Source organism: Coloeus monedula, assembly GCF_965178545.1.
Source record: "Coloeus monedula genome assembly, chromosome: 26".
Lineage (NCBI taxonomy): Eukaryota > Metazoa > Chordata > Aves > Passeriformes > Corvidae > Coloeus > Coloeus monedula.
In genome coordinates this window covers 2,240,070-2,259,589 of record NC_138806.1, presented here as the reverse complement: position 1 = coordinate 2,259,589, position 19,520 = coordinate 2,240,070, and the positions used below count along the sequence as shown (strand labels likewise).

Here is a 19,520-nt window from a genome sequence, read left to right as displayed (position 1 = left end):
TTCAACTTTGCTGCTGAGAAGATTTCTTTGTCAAGACTTAAATGTGATCTCCTTTTATCTCCAGCCTGTCATTCCAGTAATTTACACATCTAACCAAACCCACAGGATTTATAGTACACTGTAAGATGTGTGGCATGACTAAAAAGCTCTCCCAGGTCCAAATGGACTCCCAGGTCCTCACAGCCCAGATCTCCAGGAGGTGGCAGAAGAGCTTTGCTCAAGATGATGCTCGGTCTTGGTTCAGAGGAAAATACAATTCAAGCCTAAGAATATCAAGGGCCAAACACAGGTTTTGCTCCCTGCTCCCACTGCTGTCAGTTGAATTAAATCCCATTTTGAAATATCAACCCAATAAAACCCCCCTGGGCAACTGAATGAAAAAAAAGCCCCAAAGCCACCAAGGTATCTCTCCCAAGCAAACTTTGTCCCTCCCTTATTCATAGCACCACCTCTAAAAACCTTGGTGCTGAAGGACACCAAAAGGACTGTCATCAGTGTTGCCTCAAACTCAAACTATGCTCAAGTCTTTTCCCCCAGTACTCAAATCAGACATTTGAAATTACTTCTTTCCCATCAGTGTTCATCATTTGGCTTCCAGTGCCTGAGGCTGTGCTGCCTGGCAGGGGTTGGACAGGAAGGTTTGCAGTGGTGTCAGGAGGGGCAGAAAAGGGCTCTGAGTTAACCAGAGCAAAGCTGGGGGACATCAGATGTTCTTGTCCAGACCTGGCTTAACAGTGAACAACCCAAATTCACTCCAGCCCGATGCCAAATCTCCACATCCCACCGAGCCCAAACCCACCCCAGGGTACCAGAGAATGAACCATCCCTTCCTCAGATCTTCTCCAGCAGCTCTGAGCCACACAGGACAAAGAATTTCTAGAAGTTCCCTTTGGTACATGAAGAAACTTAATTTTCCCTGAAATACAGTTTTGTCCAGTTCTTATTCAGCAATTCCTGTGCAGCTTTGATAAAAGCAAGAGGACAGAGTGGTGTCTTCTCCACTTGCTTCCCAAGGAATGGGATCCAGCTGTGCTCCCACCTCCTTCCACAGAGCCCCAGTCCCTGTTTAAATGGGAATGATCCATGTAATTGGATGGGACCCAAAGGACCCTGCTGGGATGGGGTATTCCCTTCCCTCTGATGCTGGACAAGGCTGGAGGTCAGTGGGGCAGAGTTTTTGGGATCAATAGTTCAGCCAGAGTGAGTTCCCTGCTCACTTCACCCACGATGCCAATTTTAGCTTATTTGGAAGCTTTTTCATTGAGAGCTCAAAATTGAGACTCGTGGGAAGATTTCGACTCCAAAGGGATTAGAAGCAACATAAAAATAATGGTCTCCTCTTGGGTATTTAGGAGGTAAAAAAAATAAGGCTAATTAAGCCTATTTGCAGTATTATGTCTGTCATAAACTCTTTAATTCAGTTCAAGTCAATTTGAGCCAGAAAAGGGATGAAAAGGAATAAGCCCTTTAAAAGACCTGTAGCTGGTGAGAGGGAAGCTCTGAGTGGCCTCCAAACAGCCAGTTAATGGCTTGATCTGCTCTGAGACTGCTCTGTGCCAGCCCTGGAGGGAGCAGGAGTCAAAAATAGTTGTAAAAACCAAAAGGGCAATAAAGTCAGGGTAAAGAGAGCGTGAGCTCACGCTCCTCACTGCGGGGGAATTGCTCAGAGCAGATGGAAAGGAGCGGCTGAGCTGCCCAGCTCCAGCAGATCCACACTGCAGAGCTGAGCACACAGGGCACATCCCACACCTCTGAGGAGAACTCCATGCCATTGGAATTCAGCACAATTCCACCTGTGGATGAGCCTGTCTAGCAACCCAAACCAGCATCTTCACCCCGTACCTTGCCACTGAATTTTGAACTGAGCTTAAGGATTCCCATATTCTTTGCAGCACCAGCCCATCTCCACTCTGGCTGGTTTGTGCCCATTGCCAAGACTGAGTAAATACAGCAGATTTTTTACCTCAGGGACGATCCAGAGCTGCTGCAGGATTAACCGAGAAAACCCCTGGAGCAGGAAAATACACTGTCACATATACACTGTGAGCTGAACACCCACAGAGGTTGTGCCACACACACCTGCATTTACCTGGTGGCCAGGTCAGGGGGTGCCTCACTGCCACTCCCAAAACTGCTCTCTAAATCACAGCCAGAGGAACTGAACAGGCTGTGTCTGGCGGGTTCAGCTAAAAGTCCACTGGAAAAACAAGGCTCAAAGTCAGGGGCTCATGACTCCAAAGTGGCCTGTGCTCCTTCCCTCACGCCTGCAGGGGCTGCTTATACCCAGCTCCTCAGGGCAGGGATTGTCACTCATGACCTGCACATATTTCAGACAGCCCAGTTCCCGTGGTTCCTAATTCCCTTTCAGAAGCTTTACCCGTCACTGGCACAGGGCAGGATGTGGGATGTCACACACCTAGGGCACCAGGAAGAGTATGCTGCACATAGGACAAAAAGGTGATTGATTGATTGATTGATTGATTGATTGACTGGGGGAAAGGAGGGAGAGAGATGCATAATTGGCACCATCACCCTGGATCACCACCCATAAATACCCCTCTGTGAGGCCACGTGCTGCAGAGGGGTGACTTCACAGCCCTCAGCTGAGTTCCTGTGGCTCAAACAGGCTGTTCCATGGGACCTGGAACAGCAAGGTTAAAACGTGGTGAAAATGCACCTGGAGTCCAACATCCGAACTACAGACCTGGGAGGTGATGGACGTGAGCTCCCTTTGTTTGTAAACTGGTACTTCTGAGGCACAATTTCTGTGTCAAAATGAGATTATTCGGCAGTGTGTCTGTGAGCTCACAGCTCCCAGGGAATGGCGCTGGGAATCCCCCACTGCCAGAGTCCTTCTGTGCCTTGGTGCAGGAGCACGGCTGTCCCTGCTACGTCTGGAGCCAGTCTCTCTCTGGTTGTGGCCTCCCCAGTCCCTCAATTCTCTTCTCTCCAGGAGCCAGGGCACGAGCCCTCAGAGTCCCAATGTCACCACCCCGATGCATTTCCAGGACTGCACCTGAGGGATGGAGGAGGAGGATATTGCTGTAGAGGTGAGTACAAGTTTGAACTTGAGGGATATTTGTGGCTGCATCAGGGTTTCTGCTGTCCCCACCTTCCCCCTGCTCTCTGTCCCTCCTTCCTGACCCGATACCCCACAAAGCCTCTGCTTTCCCCCCTCACGCAGGGGCTCTCCCCAGGCTGGAGCATCTCAACAGCGAGGCGAGAGGAGCACAGCACGCGTTTGGTGCTGGCCTTTGCCCTCTCCCCGCAGCAGAGAGTCGTGTCCCTGTCCCCCTGCTGCTTCCCTGCACTTGCCTCGCCCCTCGGGCGCTGTCCCTACTGCTTGCAGCTGTAGACCACCTCCTCCTGCATGCACTGCTGGCACTCCACGTAGCAGCACCACTGCACCTGGCAGTGGCACGAGAAGGTCACCAGCCGGCTCTGGGTGTTGTAGCCCCTCCCGCAGCACATGCTGTCGCAGTTGCCCTCCCGGGAGCAGGTCCTCCCCGCGGTGCCCAGGGAGTATTTGCTGGGCCGGCAGAAGCTGGGGGAGTCCTCCACGTACACCAGGTCCGTGGGGCGGGGCAGGGCGGGGTGCTTGGCGGAGTGGCCGTGCCTGTGCGGCCCCGCCAGCTCCGAGTGTCCCACGGCGTCGTTGCTGGTGCTGAAGACCTTGACGGCGTCGTCGTAGCGCAGCTTCAGGAGCCGCCCGATCTCGTGGAAAGGCGAGAGCTGCTTCCAGCACGTCCGGACGGCGCAGGAGCCGGACACGCCGTGGCACTTGCACGTGGTTTTGAGGCCGTTCTTCACCGCCTGATGAGGAAGAGGAGTGGTGGTTATTTACCTGCCAGGACCTAGTTCTGGTAGAGGCAACAGCTCAGGTCGCAGACAGCTGCAAGCACTTCAGTTTTATTGGCATTATTTCTATTCCATGGAGGGAAAAGTGTTAATAATTTTTAAAAAACCAGAGGAATGGCTACAGAGTTGACTGGTGAGCCAGAGAGTGAATAGCCTGAGGATAACCAGCTGAACACCAAGTAAGTTCTTAAATAAGTTCTTATTAATTCTATTTGGCATAGTAGGAGCAGTCAGCCATAAAACTGAGTATCTCCAGCATGGTGGACTCCTTTTGGTATATTCAAATGAAGACAGTGCTCTAATTAAACAGTAATCGGACTCAGTAAATGGGAGACAATGTAAATCAGTAGCCTGTAACCTACAGGTCAAAATGCTCAATCTGATGGTCTCCCTGACCCAAAGCTGTGACATGACTCCTTCCATAGCAGGTCACCCGCAGACTCATAACTGATCTCAAGAGTTTCAGTCCATAATCTGCTTCACACATGCCACCAGCTCTAAGCTCCAGCTGTTTTGAGAACCACCTGTGGCCCTGGCATAACCCCTGGAGTCATTCAGCTGTGGAGTTTCACAGCTGTCACTGTGCCGTGTGTCCCTGGCACCCACCCTGGGACCACTGGAGGACACAGGATGCTCCTCTGCCACTCAACACACAACTCCTCACACCAGAGCTCAGGAGACTTCCCAGGGACTCTCAGCACCACAAGGCCGAGGACACACAGGTGAACAGGTCTGGTTTGTGAGCAGGGCAGCGAATCCCCTCTCACACCCAGGATGGGTTGGAAGACTTGAGCTGAGTCCAAAGTTCATCCCAAGCCTGCCAGTGCAGCTCCTACCTTGATGCCCACGTTGGTGTTGTGGATGTCCACCTTGGCCCGCAGGTCTTTGCCGATCCTCTTCTGCCCCAGGAACTTTTTCAGGAACTTGGTGCTGTACTTGAGGTTGTCCCCGCAGACACCCCACTGCCAGGCCTTGCGGTTCTCCAGGCCCGGGGAGTCGTCGCAGGTGCAGCGCTCCATGCGCCCCGCGCTGCACGCCCGCGCCAGGGAGTGCGTCAGCGCGGCCGAGGACACGGCGTACAGGAAGGCTGTTTCCTTAAAACCTGCGTGGGAGAAGGATTGGGAGATGGGAGGAGCAGGAAAGGCACCTCCCTGGTTCTCCTGCCTGCCCATGGACCAAACCCAAGCACAATAATTAGAAGTACAAAGAGACAAAATTCCTCTGGTGTTCCCGCACCATCCCCAGCAGAGGAACACAGATTGAAGTGACCGGTGTAGTGACACCCCAGTCTCACCCATGACTGGTTCAGTATGGACAAGAGGGGGTGGCAACAGTCCTGGGAAAACACCCAACTGCAAAAAGTGATTGCCACCAAGCTGTTTGTGCCTGGCACGGAGCTGATTGGTGCAATTAGAGACCATCATTGAAATCATGTTGTGGCATAAAATCAGGAAGTCTGTAGTAGAGACTCAAAAAAAGTGTCTTAAAATCCAAGGTGTTATTTTAAAATGTTTTGAATTGGGGCTGTACTAGTATTTTCTATGAAAAGACCACATGTAGTTGGAATGGGAAGGGTTCCGTGTTGAAGGACATCTTGGCAAGAAGGAAAGCTCACACACGTCTGTGGGTTTTCTGAATTCCCTGGAAAGTGTCTACTCCCAGGGACTGTGGGGTGTGTTCTGAAGCTGTTCTTCTCCCCAAAGCAGGATTCCCAGCTTGGCTACAATCCCTGAGGTCATGGTGTGACTCTGACACTTTAACCAGGAAACGAAGTACAGTGACTGAATGAAAATTCAGTGTGGAGACATGGGATCACACAGGAATAGGAATATTGATACCCACAAGATTCACAGAAGTTTCAGAAACTCTGATTGACACAAACCTGACCCAAACCACAAAATATTTTTTAAATTTATTTATATTTACCTCCTCTCCTATTCAATCCTGGGGAAAATCTTAATATTTCCTCTAGAGTTCACTTGCAGAAAAAAACCCACAAACTACTAATGGGAAATTGCTTAACAAGTCCACAATTTAGGAATTAGTGCAAGGAAGAGAGGGACAGGTGACTGATCAATAGCTCTGAGGGCAGGAATGGGCAAGACTGGTCAAAATAGAAAAAATTTGGTTTATGAAAGAGAGAGCACTTATACATTGCATGGAAGAAAACACAATGAAGCAAACAAATATTCCACATGCGAAAATTCCAAATGTCCTTCCACATGAGAAGGAAAATCTGTTTCCCCCAGTAACAGAAGAGACAACCAGAGAGACTTGATCTAGATTTGCTCTAAGCCCTGCCTGGAGCAGAGGTTGGAAGCCACCTCTAGAATTCACCAAGTCCAACCTCAAATCTCTCCATCATTCTGTTCCCTCAGAGAACTCCCATCCAGCTGTTATAATAGACCAGAACACTGAGTGCTGAGATCTGAGTGATGTCCACCATAAACATGACCAGAGAGCAGGACAAAGAGTTCTCCTGATGGCTGCCAGCAAGAAGAACAAAAAATGTGACTAATCATGAACATAATGGAGAGGCTTCATTAGCAACTTCAACAGACTTCACAGGAGCTCTTTGGAATTGCAGAATTTTAGGTAAAGATCTACCAGCAGCATGGACATGAGGGGAGAGTCAGGAAAATATGGAGGGGATCAAGGAGATCGACCAACAGACTGCTTCCTGCCTCACCATTTTGGTTGCTGTAACCACTGGGGCAATAATTTGCAATTCATCTCTCTGGTTGATGATCCTCAATAAAATTTCTCAGGGTACTCTAAAAATAATGGAAGAATATCACCAAATCCACCAAAAGTTTTGTAAAAGCTGGTATGGGACATGGTCAGTGCAGACTGTGGTGGCAGCACGATGCTCACATTTTCAAACAGTGTCTAACCTACTCCAAAGGAGCTAAGAGAGGGTAACTGATACTTGAGATCCTAAATCTGCTAAATCATTCCAGCAGCCGATCTCCAGATGCTCACCAGATTCCCAACATCCCCTCTGACACACTGATCCCAGAAGAGAGGAGGGCATTCCGGAGGCCCTTTCCCATGCCATGAGGAGCCAGCAGGCCCCGGCGGCTCCACAGCCCCTGCTAAATCTGACTCTGTGGATCACCACACTGCTCCTGCTATTTCTGATGCTTTGGTTTCCCCATGTAAGTCCTGGCCAGTTTTCAGCCCACTGGAAATCGGAGGCCGCTGCTGTGGTCAAGCCACTGCAGACAGCAGCAACTGCAGAGACCCAGCAGACTTTGAAACGTCTCCTTCTCCTTCAAACAAAGCTTCAACATCACCAGGCTGCCAAATGCTTGTCTGAAAAGTCTAAGATGATTCCCTCTACTTCATCATGAGGACTCAATCACCATTTCATTGTTAATTCACAAAACAAGTGAGGGAAGTTAAAGCTGTCCTTCAGCCCTTGTGGAATGTGGGGCAGAGCAGCTGCTGGAGCTGGATTTTCAGGAGGACACACCACAGATGGCAGCAATCAGCTCCAAGGAGCACAATTTGGGATCTGAACAGAGGTTTCTCCCTGTGCCCTGGTGTCTCTCCTCCCACAGTGACAGCAGAGCTTCTATCACCACAGGCAGGGAGGCCTGGAGCCGATTCCCGGCTCTCAGGGCCCAGGTTGGGGATGGGTCACTCCCCTGACCCCACTGAGTGTGTTGTGAGGAACAAAGTGGAATCTGAAACTCAGTGCAAGGGGAACATCTGAGTGCAGATGTCTCTGCTGGGCAGTTTTGCTGCAAACATCCAGCACAGAGATGAATTTCAGGAGGCTGCAGCAAAGCAGCTCCCGCTGGTAGGACCTTCCATGTGTCCAAGCCTTGTCCTGAGCTCTCCAGAAGCATTTCTTAGCTCAGCAGCCTATAAATACAGGAGGACTTGAGCTGTGATGGCAGCACTGTTGTGTGCTGTGGTGTGCTCCAGACCACAGGGAGAATTGTAACAGGAGGAGTTTGGCCATGGGGTGACTCTGCCAAAGGAAAGATGCTCAGGGTCAGAGGCTTTTCAACGCTGTAGTGAAGGAGTGTGAGCATTTCAGAGCAGGTGGAGGAGGCATCTCTCTGGAAACAACAACAGCAAAACCAACCAACCAAAAAAAGCTATAGAAGTATAGAAAGATTTAGGGTGGAAGGACTCCCAAGGTCTTTAGGACAAACTCCTGCTCAAAGCAGGGCTGGCTCCAATGCCAGCTGCCCAGGGCTTTGTCCAACTGACTTCTCCAAATCTCCCATCATGGAAATTCCATGTCTGTGAGTCACCAGTCCTCTGTTGTACCATTCCTGGATTCCTCGTGACATCAGTGAAACCACTGCTGGAAGGTCAGAGTCCGACCAGCAGGAGGCAAAGAAATGGATTACGGGGTGGAAGGATTGAGCAGGAAATGAGCAGAGAGCTCATTTCTCAAGAAGCATTTTGAGAGTGGCTGGCTCTGACTTCTTCACTAAAGGTATTTATTTCCCCAGATCGCTGAGTGCTGGGTGAAATCCTGCTTTACCTGACTTCCAGCAGCCCTTAATGGCACACCCAGGACACCAAAAGGCCATCACTGCTTTGCATGTTTTTATAGACACCAAGTGCCCCCATGTAACAAGGTGGCTTGAAATCCATGGGTCTTTAAAGAAGTGGAGAAGGAATGCAGGAGGACTTTGCATGGAGAAGGAATGCAGGAGGATTTTGCATGGATCACTGAGGAGTAGTAGCTGTCATAAGTGACAATGGCCAACAGAAAGGTTGCACGTTATGCAAAAGGAGTTTCCCAGTTGTACCCAGAGAAGTATCAAGAGCATCAAACGGTGCAGACTGGTAAAATAAATCTGGCATTTCAAGAACCAGAAAACCCTTGGCTCATTTTTTTTTGTTTGTTTGGCATCTCTAGAAGCAGGAAAAGCACTGATGATCCAGATCAGTCACAGCAGTTTGTCAGTGGTGATTGCAAATTGAGTGTGGCTTTTCACCTCTTACAAAAATGCCCCATCCCACTGGGAAGGATCTTTTTCACTCTCTTGCACTCTTAAGACCGTTTAGGACTGCTAAAAATGGGTATTTTTCTTTATGGTTTCTCTCAGAGCATGGAGATAGCAAATGATTTAAACGTTTCGAAAACACTTTGTCACTACAGGGGTGACAGGGAAGAGTTGCATGACCAACAATCTCCAAGAAAATTCCAAGAAATGTCACAAACAGATCAAAAGTGGCAGCTGAAAGCGTTTGTGTTCTTTATGAAAGAAGCAAACCCCTTTGCAAGCTAAAGGAAAATGAGAACTGATAATTGCTCCCAGCCAAGTGTCCTGTCACACAGGGGCTGCACACAGCATACCTGGCTGTATTAAATCATCACTTGATCCTTAAGATTCTGTAATAAAAGTTTTCAAACACTTATCCCCATCTGCCAAAACAGGTTTGAAATTACAGGTGATATTTTATTTTGTCAGTCAGGAGCCCATGGAAATGCTAAGGCATGCCACTGCCAGATAATTAAATGTTTTCCAGCTATTTGAAGATGAGGATTATTCAATTGTCATTTTCAAGTTCTTTGAGGTTGATGAAGGTGCAGATGTCAGAAAGACACTCAGAATGATCGTGAACAACTCCTTCCACCACCTGCTAAAAAACTCACAGTTGAGCCTTGCAATGAAGAAAATCTGATCTTGTATGTGCTGACTTAATAAAATATTAAGCTGATATTTAATGTAATAAAAATTGATAATTTTTAAAGGAAACATTAAAAAGTTTCGATCCCAATGTTAGTTAAAATTAGCATTGATTTTCATCAAAATTAATATTGGCGTCTTCAGGCCCTTTTTTTAAAAAACATTAAGTTGCTAAGTATTATCAAAGGACTGAAACTCAATAAATCTGAAGTTTAGCAAGTGCTAATAGAAGTTATTGAAGGGCTGAAACTCTGTAAAGTCAGGCTTTGGTTGGATCAGGACAGGTTTGGCAAACCCTATACGCACTCTTTGGGAACTTTTATTAAGAAATAATTTCGGTGTCCATCTTCATTGTATTTTTCTCAAGCATTGGAAGGATTTATTATGTTCCCTTCTACCTCAAAGCCAGGCCTTATGGGACAATTCTTTCATCTAAAGCATTTTGGGAAACAAGAAACCAGTGGGTCTTCTGTCCACTCTGCCCAAATTTCTCCAAATTTATGTAAAAGAGTCTTAGGAGAGATTCGTCAACATGCACTGAGATGTCTGCATGCAGATAAATAGCTTTTTCAAACAGTAAATAGGTTTAAATTTTGGATTTGAGAATTACAGAGGTTTACACACACGAATACCCAAGGAACTAAAAGGATTCCTTTCTTAGGCTGCCCCCTGACATCAAGCACTGACCCTGCTTTCCCACAGCATCACCCCAGCTGAGGAGGGTGCTCAGGGTAAGGAACTCTGCTCTCAGAGAAGAAGCCACCAGCCAAGGATGTGAACCTCCTCCCACCTTCCAAACCCTCCTCCCGCTTTCCAATCCGTGACAAACCGTGCCGGGAAGATGAGGACAGAGCTTATTTTGTGGTAAAGGAGCCCAAACTGCCCAGCTCCCACTGCTGGGTGAAACAGAGATCTCGGCACTCCCCGTTCGCCGCCTCTCTTTGCTCCACGTGAGGTTTAATTTGGGACATCCCGGGGGCTGCAGCGAGAGTTTCCCCTCAAACCAACTACCTTGTACCTCTCTTGAGCAGGCTGGGCCGGCCTTCCAGGCTGCAGTTCCAGCGCTCGCTGCGGAACTGGAACTGGCACTCCAGGATCCCGAGGCGGATCGCGTCCCGCAGCGTCTCCGCCAGCCCCGGCTCCCTCCGGCACAGCCGCTTCTGCTTGCGGGACAGCTGGAGCAGCTCGCACTGCTTCACGTGCCCCTTCCCCGGGGCAGAGCCCCCCGGGGCGCCCAGCGAGGGGAAGTGGGTCAGAGCTTCCTTCCCGGTCAAGCTGGAAGGAGAGAAGCAGGAGAAGCGGTGAGTTATGGAAGAGATCCCTGGGATCATTCAAGGTCACGTTGGACAGGAGCTCTGAGCCACCCTGAGGTGTCCCTGCCCATGGCACAGGGTGGTCTTTAAAGGTCCATTCCAACCCACAGCAGTTTGGGATTCTGTGATGATTCTGAGATCAGAGTCATGAAAAAGATGAAGAAGGGAAGGATATTTAGGAAGCTGCAGGTCGGGGCATTTTAGCAGCTCGGAAGATTAATCAATACAGATTGGTTAGATCTGGTATCCCGTTCCCATCACCCACCAGGGCAAAGTCCCAGACTGATGCCATGGGGAGGAGGAGAAACCCATGTCTGTTGTCATCAGCAGCACCGTGGGGATTTCTCTTGGCTCCATGGAGAGAACATGACAACACTCATTCGTGGCTCAGAGGTCAGCAAAAGTCTGGCTTAGGGAAGTTCAGACTGCACCCAGCTCAGTGGGACAGTGCTGGTTATGTCAGTGGTCAGTGTTGCTGTTATGTCAGAATAACAACCCTCACCCAGAACCTGGACTTTGCCTGGCAGTGGGATTCCAGCACTGACATCCCAGGAAATGTGATTCCTCTCCCTTTGCCATGCAGTGTCTGTGCTCCCAGGCACCAAAGTTTCCCAAGCTCCTGGCTCAGAGAGAGGAAATAAGGAAGTGGGAGCTGGCACTGAAGAGTTTAAGAGCCTGATGTAACAACACAAATCACTCACTGAAAGCACAGCTGCAACATTCCCAAACTCATGTACCAAACTACTGACTGTCCACGTGCCAACAGACCTGCCACCCATGCCAGGCATCCTACATCCCCAAAATCCCTTCCTTCCAGGCTCCATCCTCATTTTAGTGCCCTCCATCCCAGCTAAACCATCATTCATCCCTTGTCAGATATTTGAGACAGCAGCAGTGGCTTCACTCACTATTTAGACCAATCATCTCCTTCCTAGATCAGCTCTGAGCCCTTCCCTTTCACAGGGGTTCAGAAGCAGCAGGAGCTCAGTGCAGAGGCTCAGTGGCTCTGACTCCAGAGGAGTCCCAGGGTATGACCTCAACTGGGAAAAAACAGAGAACTGCAAGATAACTGCTCTCTGTTTGTTCTTGCCATTACAATTCCATATCCCAAGGGCACAGGATATTGGCCAAAAATCCATGAATCCCTTCTCCTGGGGGACAGAGAGAGCAGGCAGTGCTTTAGTCCAGTGGCAAACAGCAAAGCAGGAGCCGTAGGGTGAACACTGAAGTCAGAAATTCAGCCCTTGAGCAGACACAGTTTCACTAAAGGCTGTTGAGCTCCCCCAGATTTGTTGGGGGGGTTGATGAATTTCAAGTGGCAGCTGTAAAGCCAAGACTGTGAAGCTCTTTTGTAGCCCAGGGGTGTCTGATTCACATCCAGGTGCTGACTCAGGAAGGAGAACGTGGTGCAAAGGTGTTGCTGAAACCTGTGTGAAAGGGAGAAAAGGTGGCAAAGGGATCTTCAAGATTTACAAGAGATGTGATGAATGACACGACCCAGGGAAGAGCTGTCCTGGGCAAGCTCAGAGGAACTCAAAAACCAGAGTGGAATTGGTGGGCAAAGGTTAAATACAGAACTGTGGAGAAGAGTCAACACAACTTCTGTGGAAGGTGGTCAGGCCTCTTAAACCTGAAGGAGTCACTGAACAGGCAGGCCAAGGACAAGCCAGATGTTACTGTCTGCTTGGACAGGTACAGGTGATAGATTTCCAAAATTGCTTGTGTAAGAACACAGGCTGGATACCTTCCACAGTTCCCACCAGGAGAAGAAGGGATACCAGGAGAACACAGGGCTGTGGAAGTGGGACTGGCCTCCAAGTGAGTAAAGACTATTCCAACCTCTATTATAAAAGAACCAGGGGAGATGACAATAATTGATAGACTTAAAATAAATGAGGCTGTAGTTAAACTTGCAGCCCTTCTCAATGCAGAGCACCAGGAATGCTAAAATATCCATATATTCATACAAACCATGGAAGACAAGTCATAAGAGGACCATTAAACACACCTTTGCCAAAGGAAATTCTGGATGTGCAGACTGCCAGAAGCTGGAAAAGATTCTGAGGGAGCATCTCAGTCTGCCACCCTACTCCTGTTTATGCTTTTGCCTTGGCGTTTGTTATTACCCAGTGCTGGTGAAGGTGGTGAAGCCACATAAACCCTGAGTTCTACAGTCCTGGACAGGGATTATCTCAAGGATGTCCTTTGGCCCAGCAGTGGCCAGTGGGAATTGGGAGAAGGTGGCTTTGCCATTCTCCAGGCTCTGAAGGATGTTGGGTGTTGATATTTGTGGAAGAAAGGCACCAAAAAAACCCCTGAAGAATTTTATTCCACTTCCAGAGCAATCTCAATAGTGTAAATACAGCCTGGGACCACACACAGAGATACCGAGTCTAATTCATCATTTTCACCATTCAAAGCAAAAGCTTCACGGGAAAAACACTTCCTAAAACTGGATCCAGCAACACTTTAAATTCTGAAAGAGGTAATGCAGCACCCTGCACAGATAGTTGGTTGCACAGGCAAACTTACTTCATATTTATTGTTATTTTTATTATTATTGCTGTTGTTGAATTTCTGAAGTTGCAACACAAGGAGTAACTTGGGTTTTCTCTAGAAATGGAGGGCAGAAATAACCAGATGGAGAGAACAAAGTTAATGAAGTAAGCAGTCAATTAATCCAAGGTTAATCCAAGTGACTAAAGGTACCCAGAACACAGCTGTCTGTGATAGTCTCCCTCGTGCAAACTCTCACACTTGTCACCTGAGGCAGGGCAATGTCAGCAGGAAATAATTATATAAATTACATAAATTATGTAAATAATTCCACCACTGTGTTTGAGGCTCCCAGGATCAGGAGTCACACAGTCAGAGCACAGACACAGCTCCCAAAACTCCTCTCTCACACAACTTTCAATTTAGACAAGCAGAAAGGAATTCAAGGAGGTGCCCAAGGCCATGCAGGTGACAGTGGCACAGCTGGGAGCAGAAGCCACTCTGAGCCAGGACAGCCACAGCGATTGCCCGTGTGAGTGGAGGCTCTGCAGGCTCCCCCCACAACTGTGTTTTATCAGGGCAGAGCCAACACAGGATCTGATCAAGATCAGAGTACGCAAACATTTGTACAAGATTAAATATAAATATGCAGATATTTGCAGTCAGGCAAACTGCATCGTTTTAGATGATTTAGAGTTTATTATCTACAGATCATACAGCAAAGAAAGTGAACTCTTTGAATTAATGCACACCTGCTCGCAATCTGAAAGAACAATAAGGATCTCCAACTTTATTTCTCTCTCCTTTTCTGTCTAAGCACTTTGCTAAATTCATCTATTTCCTTTAATCTCCTTCCAGCCACATTCCAGCTGCTTAAGAGACTTTTAATGAGAGCCTGTTCCTGTGCAATGCCCAATGTCCTCTGGATCTGAAAGGTCTTAAAAACCAGTAAAAATATGCCTTTCCTACCTCTCCCAAGTAAGGAGAAAAATCAAAGCAGCCCACAACAGGACTCCATATCTGATTTCAGGCGCCTTTCATGTTCCACAGGAATATCTACACCCCACGGAGAGCTGCAAGAAGCCTTCAGGAAAGGCTGAGAGAATGTGGGACACGACAGATGGAACCAAGGCCTGTGCAGGGCACAAAGGTCCCCAGCTCTCCTCTGTCCCCGGCAGCTCTGTGAAACAGAGTTTTCATCCTTTCACAAACAGCACAGTTTAATCCTCCCCATTTGTCCCTGGATGAAAGGATGGCCTGTGAGTGCTGTGCTGTTGTGTCTTATCAGGATGGTTCCTCTGCTTTGTACCCCCACTGCCTGCAAAGGAGGTGCCAGAAATCCCCAGAACATCTGAACTATAAATCTCAAGAATCAATATTGAGATTTAGCAGTTGATATCAAAGCTTTTTACTTTCCTCCATCAGAGTTGTCATTTCAGCCCCTCGGGCAGGTGTCTCTCTACCTGCTATCCTCCAGGTTTTCTATCAAGTTTCTGCTCCTCACAAAGAGAAAAAGCTTGAATTAAAACCTCAGGTGAGTTCACACGACATTGTGAGTCAGAATCCTTTGAGATGGATTGTTTGCTGTTTGCTGCAAGCCCTGCCTGGGAGCAGTAACAGATGATGTGTCCAGATCCAGACTCATTTTTTAAAAAGAATTCTCACGAAGCTCCACAGAGAACAGGATATAAAATTCCTTCATCACAAGAGCTGCCAGTTTGGGAGGAGAGGCAGTAACCAGGTCAGGCTTCTGCACAGGGTTCTCCATCCTCACCTGCTCTGGGCTCCCACAGTCTGGACATCCTTGGTTTGGCTCCTTCCACCTCCCAGCTCAGCCACATGAAATATCTCCATGTGGATCCCGACTCCAGGGCAGTTCCAGGGCTGACAAGCCCCCAGCCCAGGGCAGCAACGGGGCAGTTGTTACAGGGGAGAGCAGATTTTCAGTCTAACTCTGGACTGGCCACATTCCCCAGACCATTCCTGGCATGAAACACTCAACACCCAGTGGGATGGGGTTTTAGAACCTGTGGTACACTGAGATAGTGACTGAAGAGATTCTGGGAGCTGAAGAGAATCAAAAAGCATCCATGAAAAGCTTTTCCCTCTGCAATGCGTCTGCAGGCCCACAGCCCCTCTGCTGTTTCACCACAGACTCCATCCTCAGTCTTCCCAAATCTCAGCTGAAAGATCCTTCCCTCTCCATTTCTGCTCTTTCTCTCTCTTTTTTAATACCCCAGTATTCTGTGTGACCAACAATGACAAAAATGATGCTGTAACAAACCCTCCTGAAAGAGGATTTGTCCTTTGAGGAACAACGATGCAGCCTGTAAATAATATCAGCATTTCATTATCTGCTCAACAGGAAGAGAAATATCCTCAGAAACCTTTCCAGGTGCACTCAGAACTGGACAGCAGAGTTGCTATTTGAGGTGCATTTGGTCCATTAGATGTATGAGGGAAATGCTGCAATAAAACAGTGCCAAAGAAAGCAATGGAATGTGGGTAACTGGGCTTGCTGGACTTCTCCAGAAGGATACAGGGGATGTGAGGACAGCTTTTTAATGATGATCATATTTACTTTAAGGTATCATTTAACACATTATGCTGTTTCCAAACCTATGCAAGGCCCAGGTTCAATAGCCCTGCAAGTCACATGCTGTTTTTACTCTCTAACAGCCCCAAAAAAATCCTTCCATGAGAAAATGAACAATCGTGGCTCTGGCTTTGATGGAGCAGAACCAGCACTAAAGACAGAGGGCACAGGTAGGGCTGAATCAAGAGCAGCTGTGAGCCCAGCCAGCAACATCCTGTGGGATCCCAGGCACCTCTGCAGCCACCAGAGGCATTTCAGGATGAGTTGTAAGGAGCAGGGACCAGCCCCAGTCACAGAGCAGGGGCCAGCCTGGCCCATGGATGAGACATGTCCCAGCGTGTTCCACAAAGCCAGGAGAAGGCTTTGATCAGGTTTGGTGCTCCCACCTTCCCACCAACCTCCTACCTGGGGTGGGTCTGTTCTGGATTCTGCCCCGGGAGAAGCTCTTTGCCCTCCAGCACATCCTAAATGACTTTTCACCTTGTGAAACACGAACAAGAAGACAACAGGAGGCTTAGAGCTTTTAATGAGGTCTGGAGACATTCCCACCACCTGAGGAGCAGAACATCCTGAGAGGAATAGCATGAAAAGGAGGGGAAGTTTTACAGGAGGCTGCAGGGTGGGGGAGGATTGAAGCAAAGGTGGAAGCAAAACCAGCACAGAGGGAGTCAGGAGGTGAGGACTGGACACTCCTGGATTCCTACATCCAGAGAGCCAGGCAAGCCCAACACAGTCCCAACAACAGCCAGGTCACGTTTCACACAGAGCTTGTTTTCGCTGCCTCTCCTAAAAGCAAGTTTTAATTTACCCCCTGTGGACCCAGCACCAGGAGTTCAGGATCTGCTCAAGCACAGCCAGTGCACAGACACCAGTGAGCCAACAGCTCCAGGTACTGGGAATGAGGTCAGAGCTCTGCTGGACGGGGCTTGGAGCAACCTGGTCGAGTGGAAGATGTCCCTGCCCATTGCAGGGGGTGGGACTGGGTGATCTTTAAAGGTCCCTTCCAACCCAGCCCATTCTAGGTTTCTCTGAATTTATCCATTGTAATGCTGTCTTCACTCTGGCAAAACTTTGTTTTCTGTATTTAAAGGTGAGCTGTGTCTTTGCCAGGCCCTTGGACCATTTTTGCTGGACTATCCCATACACTTCATGCTTTACCTTTGTCCTGATGGCATCAAACTTGGCATTTCCTTCACCCTTTGAACCAGCAATAATTCACCTCTGCCACTTCCACAGCAGAAAGGGCTCAGGTTGCCACCCAAAAGCCTCCTTCACTTTTTCTTGCATCTTTGCAGGTCTTCTCCATTAAGTGTTTGGAAAGCCAAGATTTGGCTCTCATGCCTAAGCCTCTCCTATTTGGCTAAACTTAGAATCAGACCACTGATCCAGGGTCCCCAGTCCCTTCCAGTTCAGTAATAATTTAGGTGTGAGACTGCTTTTCTCCCAAACCAAGCTACATCAGACCACATTCACTTCTAAAATATTCAAGTTCCTCCCAAGTCTATCAACTCAATTTTGTATCTGAAAGCACCCATGTATCACACTGCTCATCACCACCGAACTCCCTGAGTTCTTAGGCTTGGGTTTCTTCTTTTGACTTTCAGATGAAGAGGTGAGAATACGCAGGACACACCTGTGTCAGACCCCTTGAGGAAAAAAAACACACTGAAAACTGAACCTACAGCCTGAGATCCTGAGCTGGGCAAGGTCCAGAGGCAGCACACACAGATTTCATGTGCCCAGAAAGCTGCTCGTACCACTTAGATCATTGACACGGAGCAAAGGATCACCCAGGTCGCTTTAACAGAGTCCAGCTTGAGCAATGGTCAGTGACAGCTCTGTGTTGTTATCTGGAAGGGCAGCACAAATTCATTCACTTCCCCTGGCACAGCCACGTGCACATCCCTGTGGCTGGAAAGCCAAACTGTCCCTGCAGCCCAGCCCCTTCATGGAGTGACTGCTGACACAGGCTCTGAGTGACTGAGAAAGGGGAGCCCCCGCCCAGCACGGGCTTAGGTGTGGATTAGGCTGAATGATACTGAATTAGGCTGAATTTAAAATCCAGATGATTGAAGGAAGCTTCGCAGCAGAAATGAAATACCAGTCATGTCCTAGGTGAGAAGTGGCAAGCCAGCAGACACTTCCCAGCAAACATAGGAAGAAGCATCTGGCATGTGGTGGAAGGATCAGTGGAGAGGGGACAAGAGCCTCCACGTGGGTAAGGCAGCCCAGACCAGTCCTGAGTGCTACAACCACTGATTTACGAATGCTTGTGTCTGTTCTACCCTCACTGATACGGGCACCAACAGCTCTGGTTACCATAAGGGTCTGAAAATCCTTCCTGAGGAGCAGCTCACACAGAAAACCAGACAGAAACCCCCAGAACACTGCATGGGAAATTCTGCGTTGACCCAACCTGTTCCAAACCCATCTTTGCCTTTATCCCAAGCAAACTAAAACGCGAGGGAAAGACACACACCGAGGGACAGCTGTGCCCAAGTGATCCTGATCCTGCCCCCCGGGCTGGAGCAGCAGCTCTGCCTCTCTGTGCCCGAGCACACCCTCTGTTCCTGGGCTGGCTTTAAGCCACGGAGGCCCGCAGCACCTTCATGTCCCCATCCCTGCCTGCTGAGCCCTGGCTCCCTGTGTCAGCCCCGTCCTCCCACCTTGTCCCCCCAGGGAAGCAGCCTGCAGGGAAGGATCAATGCCAGCCGCTGCCGGGGCTAATTCGCACCCTGAGAGACCCGGAGCACACTTCAGGGGTATAAATCCAGTTTTCCTCCCTCTTGCTCCCAGCCAACAGAATCTCCCACCCATTTCCACATCCCGCTCTTGCACGGTTGATCGTCCCCTGGTCCCCTCTATCCCGCGGAGGCTCCTGCGACCCCAGCACAGGGCGTTCCCTTCCCTCACCCCCTGCCCCGCATCGCCCCGCATCGCCCCGCCGGCACGGTCCCCTCGGTGCCAGCGCTGCCCGGGGCAGTGCGGGGGATGCGCGGGGCGCTGCAGGTGCGCGGCTCGGCCGGGACCCCTTCGCAGCCACGGGGACGTGCCCGGGGACCGAGCAGCCCCGCGGAGCCCCCGCGGCCCCTCCGCAGAGCATCCGCGGGGAACGGCGCTCGCACGGTGCCGGCGCTGTCCCAAGGACGCTCCGAGCTGCCTGCGGACACTCGCGCTCGTCCCCTGGTCCCGGTGCTGCCCCACGGACACCCCGAGCTGCCCCACGGACCCTCGAGCTCCCCCCGGGTCCCGGCGCGGAGGCAGCGCCGGGGCCGGACCCCGCGGGCGGTGCTGACCCGAAGTAGGCGGCGGCGGGCGGCGGCGGCAGGAGGAGGAGGAGGAGGAGGATGCGGCTGAGTTTGGCGGCGGAGCGCATGGTGCGGGCGGTGCCGGTCCCAGCTCGCTGCGGGCCGCCCGGCGCCGCGGCTCTTTAAGCGGGAGGCGGGGCGGCCCCGTCCCGTCCCGTCCCGTCCCGTCCCGTCCCACCGCCGCCGGACACCCCCGGGGCTCCCTGGGGACCCGCCGCCCCCCCAGCCCTCGGGGACACCGCGCCGAGTCGCGCCCCGCCGGGTCCCTCCATCCCCGCCGGGTCCCTCC

General features: G+C 50.0%; 1 protein-coding gene across 1 annotated transcript; it reads right to left on the bottom strand.

Annotated features, from left to right (window-relative positions):
- Positions 1 to 3,336: 3,336 nt before the first annotated feature.
- WNT9B (Wnt family member 9B) lies at positions 3,337 to 19,299 on the bottom strand (the record flags this gene model as incomplete). Its single annotated transcript, XM_082297235.1, has 4 exons — positions 3,337 to 3,813; positions 4,695 to 4,960; positions 10,537 to 10,793; positions 19,220 to 19,299. The coding sequence occupies 4 exons, from the start codon at positions 19,297 to 19,299 to the stop codon at positions 3,337 to 3,339; spliced, it is 1,080 nt and encodes a 359-aa protein (XP_082153361.1).
- Between the last annotated feature and the right edge of the window lie 221 nt (positions 19,300 to 19,520).